The sequence below is a fragment of the Tachyglossus aculeatus genome, chromosome 26 (genome assembly GCF_015852505.1).
Source record: "Tachyglossus aculeatus isolate mTacAcu1 chromosome 26, mTacAcu1.pri, whole genome shotgun sequence".
Taxonomy (NCBI): domain Eukaryota; kingdom Metazoa; phylum Chordata; class Mammalia; order Monotremata; family Tachyglossidae; genus Tachyglossus; species Tachyglossus aculeatus.
Window position 1 is genome coordinate 3,268,610 of NC_052091.1, and position 18,044 is coordinate 3,286,653.

Here is an 18,044-nt window from a genome sequence, read left to right on the forward strand (position 1 = left end):
TAGTATGTTTGGTTTTGTTCTCTGTCCCCCCTCTTTTAGACTGTGAGCCCAGTATTGGGTAGGGACTGTCTCTATATGTTGCCAACTTGTAATAATAATAATAATGTTGGCATTTGTTAAGTGCTTACTATGTGCAAAGCACTGTTCTAAGCGCTGGGGGGATACAAAGTGATCACAGTCATTGTCTTAATCTCCATTTTACAGATGAGGTGACTGAGGCTCAGAGAAGTTAAGTGACTTGCCCAAGGTCATACAGCAGACATGTGCTTCCCAAGCGCTTAATACAGTGCTCTGCACACAGTAAGCGCTCAATAAATACGATTGAATGAATGAATGAATGAATGAGCGCTTACTGTATGCTTACTGTGAGGACACCAAGGAGGATGTGAATGTGTGTATGTGTGGGTGTTTTGGCCACCCTTTTTTTTTTGTGGTATTTGTTAAGTGCTTACTATGTACCAGTCCCTCTCAGGGTCGCACCGGGGAGTTTCCAGTACTCTACCAGTCGCGACTACAGGAGGGAGAGTCCAGGAGAGGCCTGTCCATTCCACTCCTAGCTTGGGCAATGGCTAGTGAGGGGAAGGCAATCTGCTACAAGTCAAAACTCACCCGGGCTGGGCAGCGGCAGCATGGGAGGGAGTCGAGGGAGGAAACTCAAGTTTACTACGCGGAAGGAGGCAATGGTGAGCCACTTCTGGATTTTTACCAAGAAAACTCCGTGGATACACTACCAGAACAATTGCAGACGGAGGTGGGGCATTCTGGAAGAGATGCGCCTATGGCGTCGCTATGGGACGGAGGCCACTCGATGGCATAAGACAGAAAATTGCAGCAGGAACTGTATGAAGCAGCGGGGTTGATATGAGTTAATGATATGATGATATGTTGATATATGATACGATGGACTCGGCGGCGAGTCCATCATATGAGATATGATGGACCCAGCTCACATCCCACATGGGGCTCACCGTCTTCATCCCCATTTTACAGGTGAGGGAACTGAGGCCCAGAGAAGCGGAGTGACTTGCCCAAGGTCACCCAGCAGTTAAGTGATGAAGCCAGGATGAGAACCCAGCTCCCGCTGTTGGCTCCCAGGCCTGGACTTTATCCACTAGGCCATATTGCTTCTCATATTATGCCGCCCTGAGGACGCGCTCAGTCACAGACGGCTTTATTGAACACTTGGGGTACATGGGGCAGGGGATCCGAGCGACGAGGGGAGAGGCAGAGCAAACAGAGAGGAAGGGAAGGAGGGCGAGAGGTGGGAAGGCGAGGGGGGCATTTGCCAGTCCCGGGTACCTCCTAGCCCGGCGTCGAAGAGGGTGGAGATGGACGGGGTCTGGCTTGGGCCGTTCACTCCTGCTTCTCCTCCTGCTTCTGGATGGGGTGGATGGAGGGGTTGGGGGCGCGCCAAGGGTTGGGCCAATGCAGGCGGGAGGACCCGGGGGGTTCATGGATTTTCTGACTCTGGGAGCTGTTGGCTCGAGAACTGGAACGGGGCTGGAGGCTGGAGCTGGAGGATGAAGGCGAGGAGGAGAAGAAGCTTTCTCCTTGAAGGAAGGGTGGGGAGCTGGGGTCAGTCTTTCAATAGTATTTATTGAGCATCTACTGTGCGCAGAGCACTGTACTAAGCAAATCAACAATGAATCTAACAATGAGTCTAGAGGTTGGGGAGACAGACATCCGTACAAATAAATAAAATGACCGATATGGACACAAGTGTTTGGGGGCTGGGAGGGGGGAAGACCAAAGGGAGCAAGTCAGGGCGAAGCAGAAGGAAGAGGGAGATGAGGAAAAGTGGGGCTTAGTGTGGGAAGGCCTCTTCATCAATCGTATTTATTGAGCGCTTACTATGTGCAGAGCACTGTACTAAGCGCTTGGGAAGTACAAATCCGCAACATATAGAGACAGTCCCTACCCAACAGTGGGCTCACAGTCTAAAAGGGGGAGACAGAGAACAAAACAAAACATACTAACAAAATAAAAGAAATAGAATAGATATGGACAAATAAATTAAATAAGTAAATAAATAGAGTAAAAAATATGTACAAACATATATACATATATACAGGTGCTGTGGGGAAGGGAGGGAGGAAAGATGGGGGGATGGAGAGGGGGGCGAGGGGGAGAGGAAGGAAGGGGCTCAGTCTGGGAAGGCCTCCTGGAGGAGGTGAGCTCTCAGCAGGGCCTTGAAAGGAGGAAGAGAGCTAGCTTGGCGGATGGGCAGAGGGAGGGCATTCCAGGCCCGGGGGATGATGTGGGCCGGGGGTCGATGGTGGGACAGGCGAGAGAGAGGTACGGTGAGGAGATCAGCGGTGGAGGAGCGGAGGGTGCGGACTGGGCTGTAGAAGGAGAGAAGGGAGGTGAGGTAGGAGGGGGCGAGGTGATGGAGAGCCTTGAAGCCGAGGGTGAGGAGTTTCTGCCTCTTGGAGGAGATGGGCCTTCAAAAAGCTTTGCTGAGGGGGAGAGTGGTTGTCTGTCAGGGAGGGCCATCCAGGCTAGGGGAAGGGTGCAGGCGAGGGGTCGGCGGTGAGATGGAGGCCCAGTGAGACGGTTAGCGCTAGAGGAGCCAGGTGTGCCGGCTGGGTTGTAGAAGGAGAGGAGCGGCTTTAAAGCCAATGGTGAGGAGTTTTTGTTTGGTGAGGAGGCGGATGGGCAACCACTGGAGTTTTTCTAAGAAGCGGAGTGACATGTCCAGAACGTTTTTGTAGAGAAACGATCGGAGCAGCAGAGTGAAGGATGGACTGGAGTGGGGAACGACAGGAGGCTGGGAGGTCGGCAAGGAGGCTGATGCAGTAATCCAGGCGGGAGAGGAGAAGTGATTGGATTAACGTGGTAGCAGTATGGGTGGAGAGGAAAGAGCGGGTTTTAGCGAAGGTGGGACCGACAAGATTCGGTGACAGATTGCGTATGTGGGTTGAATGAGAGAGAGGAGTCAAGGACAACAGCAAGGTTATGGGCCTGGGAGATGGGAAGCACGGGGGTGCCGTCTACAGTGATGGGAAAGTCAGGGGGAGGACAGGGTTTGGGTGGGAAGACAAGGAACTCTGTTTTGGACTTGTTAAATCTGAGGTGACGGGAGGACAGCCGAGAAGAGATGTCTTGAAGGTAGAAAGAGATGTGAGACTGGAGAGAGGAAGCGAGAACAGGGCTGGAGATGGAGTTGGGTGTCATCTGCGTAGAAATGGTAGTTGAAGCCTCGGGAAGCCCTCCGACACCTGCTTCTGGGATCCGAACGAACCACCCGCCCAGAGTGGGGAGGAGGGGATGACTCAGGCACCGGGAAAGCCAGGAGGGAAGGGGTCGCTGATCCCTCCTTTTAAGAGGGTACCCGGCAGCGCAGGCCATTCGGGGTGACCCATCTGCCCCCGGGAGGGCTACGGAGAGGTGACCCTGCCAATCCCCCTGCCTCCGAGCAGGACCACCCCGGCCCAACGTCAACCAGCTGAGACTCTCCCGGGTTGGAAGGAGGAGCAGAAGGCGAACGGTCACTGAGCTCTCCTACGTCCGACTCGCAGCAATTTCTTCCCACTGCCCAAACCCAACTCCCTCATGCTGTGGGAGGAACCCACTTCCTTCAGCATGCCCCCTCCCTCCCCGTCAATGGTGGCGGGCAGTCCCTGGCCAGGCTTCCCACCCACCCACAGAGGAAACAGAGCCACCGGCTCCCCCAGGATTCTGCCTTTACCTGAGTGGAAGGTGGTCATTTCTTGGATCTTTCTCCTCATCTGATTCCACAGTTCCCTCACCTTCACCTTTATCATTTGGCAGAAAATGTAGAAGCTGATGAGTGTGAGGAAAAACCCGGTCGACACCTGGAGGAGGTGGGCAAGGGGAGGGGGATTCAACTGAGAGGTCCTGGGGCCCCTTACGGAGCCGCCGGGAGGACCGCCAACTTCTTTCATTCATTAGAGAAGCAGCGTGGCTCAGTGGAAAGAGCCCAGGCTTTGGAGTCAGAGGTCATGGGTTCAAATCCTGGCTCTGCCAAATGTCAGCTGTGTGACTTTGGGCAAGTCACTTCTCTGGGCCTCAATTACCTCATCTGTAAAATGGGGATTAAGACTGTGAGCCCCTGTGGGACAACCTGATCACCTTGTAACCTTCCCAGCGCTTAGAGCAGTGCTATGTACATGGTAAGCGCTTAATGAATGCCATTATTATTATTATTATTGTTCAATCGTACTTATTAAGCTCTTTCTGTGTGCAGAGCACTGGACTAAGCGCTTGGGAAAGTACAATAGAACAACAAAGAGTGACAATTCCTGCCCACAACGAGCTCACAGTCTAGAGGGGGAGGGAGACATCCATTCATTCATTCATTCAATCGTATTTATTGAGCGCTTACTGTGTGCAGAGCACTGGACTAAGCGCTTGGGAAGTACAAGTTGGCAACATATAGAGACGGCCCCTACCCAACAGTGGGCTCACAGTCTAGAGGGGGGAGACAGAGAACAAAACAAAACATTAACAAAATAAAATAAATAGAATAAAGATGTACAAGTAAAATAAATAAATAAATAGAGTGATAAATACGTACAAACATATATACATATATACAGGTGCTGTGGGGAAGGGAAGGAGGTAAGGCGTAAGGGAAGGAGGTAAGACAGAAATCAATACAAATAAACAGGCATCAATATAAATCGATTAAGTGACAGAGCTATGCTTAAGTGCTGCGGGGTGGGGAGAGGGGGGAAGAGCAAAGGGAGCAAGTCAGGGCGATGGAGAAGGGAGTGGGAGCTGAGGAAAAGTGGGGCCTAGTCTGGGAAGGCCTCTTGGAGGAGATGGGAGACAGACATTAATACAAATAAACCGGCATCAATATAAATCAATTAAGTGACAGAGCTATGCTTAAGTGCTGTGGGGTGGGGAGAGGGGGGACGAGCAAAGGGAGCAAGTCAGGGTGATGCAGAAGGGAGTGGGAGCTGAGGAAAAGTGGGGCCTAGTCTGGGAAGGCCTCTTGGAGGAGATGGGCCTTCAGTACGGCTTTGAAGGCCGGGGGAGAGTAATTCTTCTCGCCGGGAGACTCACCATCAGGTAGTTGACAGCCGGGCCTGAGCTGAAAGGGAGCCCGTGGAGGTGCAGGATGAAAATGAGGTGGTAATCACAGTACGTGCTGGTATCCACGCCCCTAGCCAGAAAGATACCAGGGCTGCTGCCTCTCCCTCCCCCTGGCCCGTCCTGGGTGGGCCGTGGGGACGGGGAGGGGAGGAGGGGAACGGGGTGGGGGGCAAGTTCACCTGTTGGTCACCATCAGTTTGAGGTAGAACTCAGGCGGGGAGAACCCTTTAGGCATGATTTCGTGGCACGGAGAATTCCGAAGGCACAGCCATCTAGCCGGCGGAAATCAATCAATCAATCGATCGTATTTATTGAGCGCTTACTGTGTGCAGGGCACTGGACTAAGCGCTTGGGAAGTCCAAGTTGGCAACATCTAGAGACGGTCCCTACCCAACAGTGGGCTCACAGTCTAGAAGGGGGAGACAGAGAACAAAACCAAAAGGGTGGAGGGCCGGGGTCACGTCGAGGGGTCCCGGAGCTCTGGCAGGGGACATGTGTCTCCCCGGGTCGGGGGTGGGTGGGGGGAAGGTGTCAGGCCCGTGGACATCGCCGCCCGGAGAGGGGGAGGACGGGCGCGGAAGGGCCGCGGAAGGACGGGCCAGGAGTTGGGGGTGACTGGGTGGGCTCCCCTGGGAAGCGGAATTCCCGGGGATTGTCCCCGACAATCTGTGCGTTGGGATGAGTGGAGAAGAGGGGAACGGCCTGGAGGCAGGTGGACACGTGGAACAGGGGTACAGTGTGTGTGTGTGTGTGTGTGTGTGTTGGGAACAGCTCACCTGGAACACAGGTTGAGGACAGAACCCCGGTTCCCCTCCAGGAAGGGAGGGACCCCAGGTCATTCGGTTGTCTGGGTAGGATCAGAGGAACCTCCAACCTCCCCCCTCTCCCTCAGGGTCTTACACAATCCCCGGGTTTTTCCAAGACATGATGTTGAGTTTCTTCTTCTGGGAGGTTTCTTCCAGGGCTTCCCAGATCAAGCTAGGGTTGCTGCGGGAAGATTGGGCCTCAGTTACCTCCTCTGTAAAATGGGGATTAAGACTGTGAGCCCCCCACCGTGGGACAACCTGATCACCTTGTAACTTCCCCAGCGCTTAGAACAGTGTTTTGTACATAGTAAGGGCTTAATAAATGCCATCATTATTATTATTATTATTGGGCTCTAAGGGCAAAGGCCGAAGAGCCGTGGGAGCCCGGACAGGGAATAACAAGAACAATAATATGTGTAGTGATAATAAAATATTGAAATATAATTAACAATAATGAATAATGAATACCATTATTTATTATTACCATTACCAATGACAATACCATTATTGTCGATAGCAGCTATTATTATTATTGTTCATTTATGATTATTTTTGTAGAAGCAGCATGGCGTAGTGGATAGAGCATGGGCCTGGGAGTGAGAAGGTCATGGGTTCTAATCCCGGCTCCATCACTTGTCTGCTGTGTGACCTCGGGCAAGTCGCTTTACTTCTCTGGGCCTCAGTTCCCTCATCTGTAAAATGGGGATTGAGACTGTGAATTCCCCTATAGGACGGGGATTGTGTCTAACCTGATTTGCTTGTATCCACCCCAGGCTTAGCACAGTGCCTGGCACATGGTAAGCGCTCAACAAATACCACAATTATTATTATTACTGATAGTAATAGCGGTATTAGCTAAACACTTATTCTAGGCCACGCACTGTATTAAGCGTTGGGGTAGATACGAAATCATCAGGTCCCATCACGGGGGACTCCTAATCTAAGTAGGAGGGAGAGCAGGTATTGAATCCCATTTTGCAGACGCGGGAACTGAGGCCCAGAGAAGCCAAGTGACTTGCCTAGGGTTACACTCAGCGGGTAATAATAATAATAAAAATGATAGCATTTATTAAGCACTTACGATGTGCAAAGCACTGTTCTAAGCACTGGGGAGGTTACAAGGTGATCAGGTTGTCCCACGGGGGGCTCACAGTCTTCATCCCCATTTTACAGATGGGGCCCAGGGGAGTGAAGTGACTTGCCCCAAGTCACCCAGCTGACCAGTGGTGGGGCCGGGATGAGAATCCTTTGATTCTCAGGCCCCAGGATCTTTCCACTAGGCAACACCGCTCCTCTGCCGGAGGGACGCAGCCTTCCAGGCTGAGGGGCTTAGAGGGGTGGTGGGCCGAAGGGGAGATGGGGCGGGGTGGGGAGGGGATGGGCAGCAGTTGCCTTTCTTCCGGCTTGTTGTACTGCAAAATCTCCTCCTCGGTGTAATCTCGGATCTCTTCGATGGAGGGGCCTCCGCCGATGACTTTCAGGATGTAGCTGATCCCGAGAAGCCAGCCGGTTAGCAGGGGATCAGTGGGGTCAAAGGGCAGAGGTCAAGGGAGCCAACCCCCCCGGGGGGACCCGGGGCAGGGCCTGCTTCCAGTGGCAGCCGCCTTGGGACACACTCTTAAGGGGGTGGAGGGAGAGGGCAAGATGATGGTTGAAAACGGGAAGCACCAGCCTCGCTCCTCCTTGATTCCCGCCATTCAGGAGGGTCTCGCCGCCAGACCCCGGGGATGGAAGTGGGAATGGTGGCAGAGGCAAGGTTTCCCTGGTTGTGGTCCCTGCTGGGAAGCGTGGTTGAGGGGCGTCTGGGCAGGGCCCCTCTGCATCCCTACTCAAGTGAGTTGCTCTCCTAAGGTGCCCCCAAAGCTCAAGGGGCAGGGGACAGTCTCCCCACTTATTTGGGGGGAGTTGCGACCTGTCACAAGGGCAGGAGAAGGGGCCGAAGGCCCAAGAGTCACAGGCGGAGTTTCCTTTGCCCGTCTTGGGGCTTGGGGGGAAATCCAGTGTGTGAGGCTGGGAGCTGGTCCCAGGAGCTTGGGGGAAACCGAGGCTTTGGGGAGCAGTACCCCCAAGAGGCCCCAGGGAGCTGAATCCCAACATCTATTGCCTTTACTGATGGAGGGAAGGGGAGCGAGACTGCCTCTGCCACCTCACCTGCCAGTGAACCGGCCCGACTCGCCCGTGACCATGTCCTGAATCAAGAAGAAGGGGTAGAAGACTGGGGGAGAAAGGAGGGGGAGATGCCAGTTGTCAGAGAAGCCCCAGCTCCCAGATTGGGGGATGGAGATTGGGCACCCCCTTAGCATCTCTGCGCCCCTCCACGCCCCCCTTACCTTCCCCCCAGGTCTGGGGCCTCCCTTGCTGGGACTTTCCAAGGGAAGAGGTGGCGATGGAGGAATGGGGGGCGGGAATTTCCGCGGGGGTGGGGGACGGGGATTTCCAGGGGGCAGGTTGTCAGGGGGCTGGGGAGGAAATGGAGCCCTGACCATCCTTGAAGAGGAAGCAGGGCATCTCAGGAGCATGGTAGAAGCAGTCAAAGAAGTGCTTGTTCTTGGTTCTGGTGTACTCCATGGTGTAGGTGATGTCGAAGGCCAGCCTCTTGCCAGGTGGACAGCCGATGAACACCAAAATCATGTTGCTTCCCTGCCCCGGGCCCAGAGGTGTGGGACAAGGAGATGGGAATTGGGGATGAGAGCTCACTATTTATTACTCTATTTTACTTGCACATATCTATTCTATTTATTTTATTTTGTTAATATGTTTTGTTTTGTTCTCTGTCTCCCCCTTCTAGACTGTGAGCCCACTGTTGGGTAGGGACCATGTTGCCAAGTTGTACTTCCCAAGCGCTTAGTACAGTGCTCTGCCCACAGTAAGCGCTCAATAAATACGATTGATTGATTACTGAGAGCTCACCTCCTCCAAAAGGCCTTCCCAGACTGAGCCCCCTTTTTCCTCTCCTCCTCCCCATCCCTCCTCCCTACCTCCTTCCCCTCCCTACAGCACCTGTATGTATGTCTGTACAGATTTATTACTCTATTTATTTTACTTGTACATATTTACTATTCTATTTATTTTGCTAATGATGTGCATCTAGCTTTATTTTTATTTATTCTGATGACTTGACACCTGTCCACATGTTTTGTTGTTTGCCTCCCCCTTCTAGACTGGGAGCCCGTTGTTGGGTAGGGACCGTCTCTATATGTTGCCGACTTGTAATAATAATAATAATAATGATAGCATTTATTAAGCACTTACTATGTGCAAAGCACTGTTCTAAGTGCTGGGGAGGTTACAAGGTGATCAGGTTGTCCCCCGGGGGGCTCACATTCTTCATCCCCATTTTACAGATGAGGTAACTGAGGCCCAGAGAAGTGAAGTGACTTGCCCAAAGTCACACAGCCAAGCGCTTAGTACAGTGCTGTGCACACAGTGAGCACTCAATAAATACGATTGAATGAATGAATGAATGAGAGAAGGGGTGGGCAAGCTGTCAGGTCTTTCTGAGGCCTCCATCTCCCCCACCGACTGGCTTGGGGCAGGGTTTGGTCTTGTTACTTTTTTTTAAACGATATTTGTTAAGTGCTTACTAAGTGCGAGGGACTGTACTAAATGCTGGGGTAGATACAAGCAGTGTGGCTTCATGGAAAGAGCATGGGCTTTGGAGTCAGAGGTCAAGGGTTCGAATCCCGGCTCCGCCAATTGTCAGCTGTGTGACTTTGGGCAAGTCACTTAGCTTCTCTGGGCCTCAGTTACCTCATCTGTAAAATGGGGAATGAGACTGTGAGCCCCATGTGGGGCAACCTGATCATCTTGTATCTACCCCAGTGCTTAGAACAGTGCTTTGCACATAGTAAGCGCTTAACAAATACCATCATTATTATACAAGCTAATCAGTTTGGACACCACCCACGTCCCACACGGGGCTCCCACTCTTAATCTCCTTTTTAATAATACCAATAGACGGGGGCCAATGATGATGGCGGATGGGCAGGGTCCCCCCTCCCCCCATCCCCTGGAGGCCCCCTCCCTCACAACAATTTTAACTATTTTAACTATTTTAAAAGCAAGTTACCTGCATCTTGGTTCCCTTGCTGGTTTTTTTGAAACAATTTCCCACCGACCCGACAATCTGAAAGCAGATCCAAAGCATGATGGGGGCTGCCGCCCACCCTGTGCCCCCCCCACCCCACCCTGGAAACTCTCCCGCAGGGTCAGGGTAGCCCCCCGTGATGGCCACAGCCTTGGCTGCTACTGCTAATCCTAATCTTAATAATAACTGTGCTATCTGTTAAGCGTTTATTGCGTGACAGGCACCGTACTAAGCGCTGGGGTCGACACAAACAGATCCGGTTGGACACTGTCCCTGTCCCACATAGGGCTCGCCGCAGTCTCAGTCCCCACTTTACAGATGAGGTCACCGAGGCCCAGAGAAGTGAAGCGACTTGCCCAAGGTCACACAGCCGACAAATGCTGGAGCCAGGATTAGAACCCATGATCTTCGGGCCCCCGAGCCCGTGCTCTGTGGTGCCGCTGCAGCGGAGCGGAACAGGGAAGCCTCCCCTCCTTTACTTATCTTTCCGTCCCCTTCTTCCTCCCATCCGTAAATTTCTTTGGGGTCGGCCTCCCCCGAAAGCGTCTACAGTCTTCGAGGGCCGGGATCGCTGTTCCCGAGCACTCTAAGCGCCCCTTCGGTGCTCACTGATTACTGTTGATTGGCAGGATGGTAACTACAGGGACGATTCCACCTAGCCAGGCTCAATCAATAGTATTTATTGAGCGCTTACTGTGTGCAGAGCACTGTACTAAGCGCCAGCCTGCCTGTGCCACCCCATGGGCAGCAGAGATCCCGGCAAGAAGCCGGGACGAATGCAGTAGGGGGTCTGGATTTGCTAGGGGGACCGTCCCCGGTTTTCCCGCCCAGCCGCATGACCACAGACCCGTCGATGGTACTTATCAGCACTTACGATGTGCAGAGCACTGTACTAAGCGCTCAGGGGAGTCTAATACAGCAGAATTAGCAGACCAGAAGATAAGCCCACCGCTTTCCCAGGGACCCCGCCTTCTCAGCGCCTTCCTTTTTTGATCCAGTAGGCCTCCCCCGTGGAACCGCTGACCGCCCGCCCTCTTGTTACGGCCATGGTGGAAAGGGGCGGTTTACGGGGTCTTCTTACTTTGAGTAACACCGAGGTCATTATTAGGTTGACCCCGCTCAGGTCTTGTCCGAAACATATGCGCCTGTCACTTACGGTCACCTGGAGAAAGTGAGAAGAAAGGATAATAACTGTGGCATTTGTTAAGCGCTTCCTATGTGCCGGGCACTGTACTAAATGCTGGGGTGGATATTCATTCATTCATTCAATCAATCAATCAATCAATCGTATTTATTGAGCGCTTACTATGTGCAGAGCACTGTACTAAGCGCTTGGGAAGTACAAATTGGATTCAATCATTTATTGGGCACGTATTGTGTGCCGATTCATTCAATCATTCATTCAATCGTATCTATTGAGCGTTTACTATGTGCAGGGCGCCGTACTAAACGCTTGGGAAGTACAAGTCGGCAAATCACTGGACTAAGTGCTTGGAAAGTACATCTCAGCAAAGCTAACAAATCGGGTTGGACGCAATCCCTGTCCCACGTTGGGGGCACTATCAATCGCTGGTATTTCTGGAGGGCTTACTATGTGCAGGGCACTGTACTAAGCGCTTGGGAGAGGGCGACCAACAATATAACGGACACGGTATAGAATAACATTGTTGGTAGCCCCGTTCCCCTCCCACAAGGAGGGGAATCTCAATCCCCCTTTTACAGCGGAGGTAACTGAGGCGCAGAGGAGTGAAGCGACTGGTCACACAGCGGACAAGTGGCTGAGCCGGAATTAGAACCCGTGACCTTCTGACTCTCAGGCCTGTGATCTCTCCCCTCTGCCAAGGAGTCGGTGGGGAGGCCTCTTCTAGTTAAAACGGACTTTTCGATTGGCAAACCCTGGCTCGAGAGGGAAGCAGGGAAGTGAGATCATTTGAATCCCCTCCTCGGAGACCATTTCCCCCAGACCCTTCCCCGATGCCCAGGGTGGACGAGGGTCTCTGATCCTCTCCCCCTCGTCCCCCTCTCCATCCCCCCATCTTACCTCCTTCCCTTCCCCACAGCACCTGTATATATGTATATATGTTTGTACACATTTATTACTCTATTTATTTTACTTGTACGTATCTATTCTATTTATTTTATTTTGTTAGTATGTTTGGTTTTGTTCTCTGTCTCCCCCTTTTAGACTGCGAGCCCACAGTTGGGTAGGGACTGTCTCTTTATGTTGCCAACTTGGACTTCCCAAGCGCTTAGTACAGTGCTCTGCACACAGTAAGCGCTCAATAAATACGATTGATGATGATGATGATTTATTTATTTTACTTGTACATATCTATTCTATTTATTTTATTTTGTTAGTATGTTTGGTTTTGTTGTCTGTCTCCCCCTTTTAGACTGTGAGCCCACTGTTGGGTAGGGACTGTCTCTTTATGTTGCCAACTTGGACTTCCCAAGCGCTTAGTACAGTGCTCTGCACACAGTAAGCACTCAATAAATACGATTGATGATGATGATGACGATGATGATTTATTTATTTTACTTGTACATATCTATTCTATTTTATTTTGTTAGTATGTTTGGTTTTGTTCTCTGCCTCCCCCTTTTAGACTGTGAACCCACTGTTGGGTAGGGACTGTCTCTAGATGTTGCCAACTTGGACTTCCCAAGCGCTTAGTCCAGTGCTCTGCACACAGTAAGCGCTCAATAAATACGATTGATTGATTGATCCTGCCAACTTTCCCTTCTTCCCTCTCCGCTGGCACCCTTCAAGGGGATGGATCCCCACCTCAAGGGGGACAGGTGGTACTCAACTTCGGAAGATCTGTTTTACTTCCCTCCTGGCTATTTTTTATGTCATTACAGTTTTACAACGCTTCGGTTTCTACTTTAAGGCACTATCAATCACTGTGCAGGGCACTGTACTAAGCGCTTGGGAGAGGGCGACCAACAATATGACAGACACGGTATAGAATAACATTGTTGGTAGCCCCGTTCCCCTCCCACAAGGAGCTGACCGTCTGGAGGAGGAGCGGAGGACGTGGCGATGGGAGCCGCCACTCTCTAACGGGGCGTCCAGCACACCCACCTACCCGGAACAGGATGGCGTTCCTGCCGATCAGATCCTGGCGCACCATGGTCAGAGTTAGGCACTTCGGGTCGGACACTGACCCCGCCAGGCGCACGAAATGGGAGAAACGCTGGAATTCTGGAGAAGGAGGGCGGGAAGGAAATGGGAGGTGGAAACTCATCCCAACCCTAACAACCCCCTCCCTGCCGAGTCACACGGGGCAACTGAGCCACTGTAATGTTCTGGTTCCATAATAATAATAATAATGATAGTATTTGTTCATTCATTCATTCAATCATATTTATAAAGCGCTTACCAGAGCACTGTACTAAGCGCTTAGCACTGTACTAAGTATAGAATAACATTGTTGGTATCTATACCTATTTGTTAAGTGCTTACTATGTGCAAAGCACTGTTCTAAGCGCTGGGGGGGGATCCAAGGTGATCAGGTTGCCCCACGTGGGGCTCACGGTCTTAATCCCCATTTTAAAGATGAGGTAACTGAGGCACAGAGAAGTTAAGTGACTTGCCCAAAGTCACACAGCTGACAATTGGTGGAGCCGGGATTTGAAACTGTGACCTCTGACTCCAAAGCCCGGGCTCTTTCCGCTCAGCCATGCTGCTTCTCTAATAATAATAATATAATAATAACAGTGATTATATTGATGGTATTTGCTCAGCGCTTACTATGTGCCAGGCACTGTAGTAAGCACTGGGGTGGATCCAAGCAGAGAAGGTTGGACACAGTCCCTGCCCAATGTGGGGCACACAGCCTAAATCCTACCTTTACAGTTTTTAGACTGTCTTTTAGACTGTGAGCCCACTGTTGGGTAGGGGCTGTCTCTATATGTTGCCAAGCGCTTAGTACAGTGCTCTGCACACAGTAAGCGCTCAATAAATACGATTGATTGATTTACAGTTGAGGGAACTGAGGCCCAGAGAAGAGAATAATAATAATAATAATAATGGCATTTATTAAGCGCTTACTATGTGCAAAGCACTGTTCTAAGCGCTGGGGAGGTTACAAAGTGATCAGGTTGTCCCACGGGGGGCTCACAGTCTTCATCCCCATTTTACAGACGAGGGAACTGAGGCATAAAGAAGTGACTTGCTCAAAGTCACCCGGCTGACAATTGGCGGGGCCGGGATTTGAACCCATGACCTCTGACTCCAAAGCCCGGCCTCTTTCCACTGAGCCACGCTGCTCCTGGCACTCGGGGGCCTCCTCTCCACCCCATCCCCCAGGAGGTTGGGGGTGGGCGGCGGGGGATCCAGGCCCCGCAGGGCTGCGAGGCTGCATTCGTTCAGTCGTATTTATTGAGCGCTTACTGGGTGCAGAGCACTGGACTAAGCGCTTGGCACTGTACTAGGCTGCACCCACCTAGCTCGGTACTGACGGAAACGGTGAAGGCGTAGTCGTTGCCCTTGTCCAGGTAGATTCTGTCGGGCAGCTGTTTGTTGGCGGGCAGGTGGTAGATCTTTCTGTAATGGTCCATGTTGATGTGTACCCCGCCCTTGCTCTTCCAGTTGCTGGCTAGGTAGGTGTAGTAGTCCTGCAAGACAGGGCGTTTATTAAATCGTATTTACTGAGCACTTACTGTGTGCAGAGCACTGTACTAAGCGCTTGGGAAGTCCAAGTTGGCAACATATAGAGACGGTCCCTCCCCAACACCACTCTCGCCCTTCCCTAGAGGGTGGAGGCATCCTGCCTTGGGTCAGGGGGCGAGGACGCGGCGTGTGACCCGTGGCAGGTGAATAATAACAACCATAATAGTGGCAGTGGTTCAGCGCTTACTACATCCCAGGCGCTGTAATAATAATAATAATAATGGCATTTGTTAAGCGCTTACTATGTGCAAAGCGCTGTTCTAAGCGCTGGGGGGGATACAAGGTGATCAGGTTGTCCCGCGTGGGGCTCACAGTCATCATCCCCATTTTACAGACGGGGGAACTGACGCTCTGAGAAGTTAAGTGACTTGCCCAGGGTCACACAGCAGGCGTGTGGTGGAGCCGGAATTCGAACCCATGACCTCTGACTCCAAAGCCCGGGCTCTTTCCACTGAGCCATGCTGCTGTACTGAGCGCTGGGGTAGATAGGATAATGATAAGAATTATCATGGTTTTTGTTAAGTGCTTATTACATGCTCAGCACTGTTAATAATAATAATGGCATTTGTTAAGCACTTACTATGTGCAAAGCACTGTTCTAAGCGCTGGGGAGGTTACAAGGTGATTAGGTTGTCCCGCACGGGGCTTACAGTCTTAATCCCCATTTTACAGATGAGGGAACTGAGGCCCAGAGAAGTGAAGTGACTTGCCCAAAGTCACCCAGCTGACAATTGCCGGAGCTGGGATTTGAACCCATGACCTCTGACTCCAAAGCCCGGGCTCTTTCCACTGAGCCATTTTGCTTCTCTAAGCACTGGGGTAGATACGAGGTTGTCCCAGGTGGGGCTCAGGGTCTTCATCCCCATTTTACAGATGAGGTAACAGAGGCGCAGAGAAACTGAGTGGCTCGCCCGAAGTCACACAGCAGAGAAGGGGTGGAGCCGGGATTAGAACCCATGTCCTCTGACTCCGAAACCTGTGTAATTGCCACTAGGCCATGCTGCTTTTCAGTATCAATAATATTAATATTAACATTATTAATATCAAAAATAATCACAATCACTGTACTAATAATCATAATCACTGAATAATCAGTGGATCCTAATTCACTGTACTAAGCGCTAGGGTAGGTGTAAGGTAATGATAATCATTACTATTAACAATATTAATATTAGCAATGATAACAGTTGTGGTCTTTTTAAATGCTTTGTATGAGCCAAGCCTTGTACTAAGTGCTGGGGTAGATACAAGGTAATAATGATAATTATTAATATTAACATTATTATTAATATTACTGTTTCTCCACTCCGCTCGCTCATCCTTCCTGGCCATCTCCCACGCTGCTTATGAGAAGCAGCGTGGCTCAGTGGAAAAAGCCCGGGCTTTGGAGTCCGAGGTCATGGGTTCGAATTCCGGCTCCGCCCCCGTCTGCTGTGTGACCTTGGGCAAGTCACTTCACTTCTCTGAGCCTCAGTTCCCTCATCTGTAAAATGGGGGTGAAGACTGTGAGCCCCCCGTGGGACAATCTGATCACCTTGTAACCTCCCCCAGTGCTTAGAACAGTGCTCGGGACATAGTAAGCGCTTAATAAATGCCATCATTATTATTATTTTCTGCTGGCTTTCAAAAACCTACTTCCAACACCTGCACCTCCAACCCCATCCCTTCCCAACTTATAAAGACAAGGAGCCTCAGGAGACCAAACATTCGCCTTCTTCTCCCCCTAAGACTCATCACCCCTTTTAGACTGTGAGCCCACTGTTGGGTAGGGACCGTCTCTATATGTTGCCAACTTGTACTTCCCAAGCGCTTAGTACAGTGCTCTGCACACAGTCAGCGCTCAATAAATACGATTGATTGATTGATTGATCACCAAAAGCTAATGATAACAATAATTATGGTATTTGTTAAGCGCTTACTAGGTGCCAGGCACTGTACTTAGCGCCGGGGTAGATACAAGGTAATCCCGTGGACACAGTCCCTGTCATCATCATCATCATCAATCGTATTTATTGAGCGCTTACTGTGTGCAGAGCACTGTACTAAGCGCTTGGGAAGTACAAGTTGGCAACATATAGAGACAGTCCCTACCCAACAGTGGGCTCACAGTCTGTCCCACACGGGGCTCACAGTCTTACTCCCCATTTTCCAGAGGAGGGAGCTGGGGTCCAGAGAAGGGAAGTGACTTGCCTAAGGTCACACAGCGGATGAGTGGCGGAGCGGGGATTAGAACCTGGGTCCTTCTGGATCCCTGGCCTGGGCTCTATCCACTAGGCCGTGCTGCCGGACATGGCTGACCGGACCTCGAGAAGGGGCAGCCCTCAGGCCACGGTCCACCCGAGTCCATCCGAGTGTGGTCTCGCGGAGGGGGTCCCCATTCCGGCCTGGGACGTGGGCCATCCCAGAGTGAGGTTGGAATGGTGCGGGGTCTCCAAGGGGCCACCTCTCCCACCCCACCACCAGCCCTGGCCACGTGTCCTTCCGCCGGGGAAGGTCAGAGAGGGTCGTGCCCAGCAGGACGGTGGCCCCCCGGCCTATTGCCCGCTCTTACCTGGTAACTCTTTTTATTCTTCCACCAGCTCCAAGTGGGGTCGTGGACAGGATCGGCGTAAGGCTGAAAAGCAAGGTTTTCGGTTTGGGTGCCTGGGCCGGGCCTCCTTCCCTCCCTCCTCCCCTCCCAGAAAAATAATAATAATAATAATGTCGGTATTTGTTAAGCGCTTACTATGTGTTCTAAGCGCTGGGGGTGGATACAAGGTAATCATCATCATCATCATCAATCGTATTTATTGAGCGCTTACTATGTGCAGAGCACTGTACTAATCAAGTTTGTCCCACGTGGGGCTCACAGTCTTCATCCCCATTTCGCAGATGAGGAATCTGAGGCACAGAGAAATGAAGTGACTTGCCCAAAGCCACCCAGCTGACAAGTGGAGGAGCCGGGATTTGAACCCATGACCTCTGACTCCCAAGCCCGGGCTCTTGCCACTGAGCCACGCTGCTTCCCTGAGCCACGCTGCGATGGGAAGCGGCATAGCCAAATGGAGAGAACCCGGGCTTGGGAATTAAGAGGACCCGACTCCGCCAAACGCTTGCTGTGTGACGTTTTAGACTGTGAGCCCACTGCTGGGTAGGGACTGTCCCTATATGTTGCCAACTTGTACTTCCCAAGCGCTTAGTCCAGTGCTCTGCACACAGTAAGCGCTCAATAAATACGATCGATGATGATGATGACCTTGAGCAAGTCACTTCACTTCTCCACTCCTCGGTTCTCCTGTCCTCCCTCCGGTTTAAACTGTGATCCCCATGCGGGGCAGGAACTGCGTCCGAACCAATTCACTTGTATCTACCCCGGCACTATGTGTTTTACACAGAGCAAGCGCTTCACAAATAGCATTCAAGAAAAAAAAGAGGG

At 51.6% G+C, this 18,044-nt stretch overlaps 1 protein-coding gene across 1 annotated transcript in view; it reads right to left on the reverse strand.

Moving 5' to 3' along the window:
* Nucleotides 1–1,267: 1,267 nt before the first annotated feature.
* CATSPERG (cation channel sperm associated auxiliary subunit gamma) overlaps nucleotides 1,268–18,044 on the reverse strand; it is a 44,032-nt gene continuing 27,255 nt past the window's right edge. The window contains exons 18-30 of the mRNA XM_038767384.1: nucleotides 17,181–17,243; nucleotides 14,403–14,574; nucleotides 13,044–13,159; nucleotides 11,036–11,116; nucleotides 9,937–9,993; nucleotides 8,351–8,507; nucleotides 8,019–8,082; nucleotides 7,260–7,355; nucleotides 5,962–6,048; nucleotides 5,241–5,333; nucleotides 5,032–5,131; nucleotides 3,689–3,815; nucleotides 1,268–1,550 (exon numbers count right to left, since the gene is read on the reverse strand). Of these exons, the coding sequence (XP_038623312.1) occupies nucleotides 1,354–1,550; nucleotides 3,689–3,815; nucleotides 5,032–5,131; nucleotides 5,241–5,333; nucleotides 5,962–6,048; nucleotides 7,260–7,355; nucleotides 8,019–8,082; nucleotides 8,351–8,507; nucleotides 9,937–9,993; nucleotides 11,036–11,116; nucleotides 13,044–13,159; nucleotides 14,403–14,574; nucleotides 17,181–17,243 (1,410 nt within the window). The 3' untranslated portion in view covers nucleotides 1,268–1,353. The remainder of the gene's footprint in view (nucleotides 1,551–3,688; nucleotides 3,816–5,031; nucleotides 5,132–5,240; nucleotides 5,334–5,961; nucleotides 6,049–7,259; nucleotides 7,356–8,018; nucleotides 8,083–8,350; nucleotides 8,508–9,936; nucleotides 9,994–11,035; nucleotides 11,117–13,043; nucleotides 13,160–14,402; nucleotides 14,575–17,180; nucleotides 17,244–18,044) is intronic.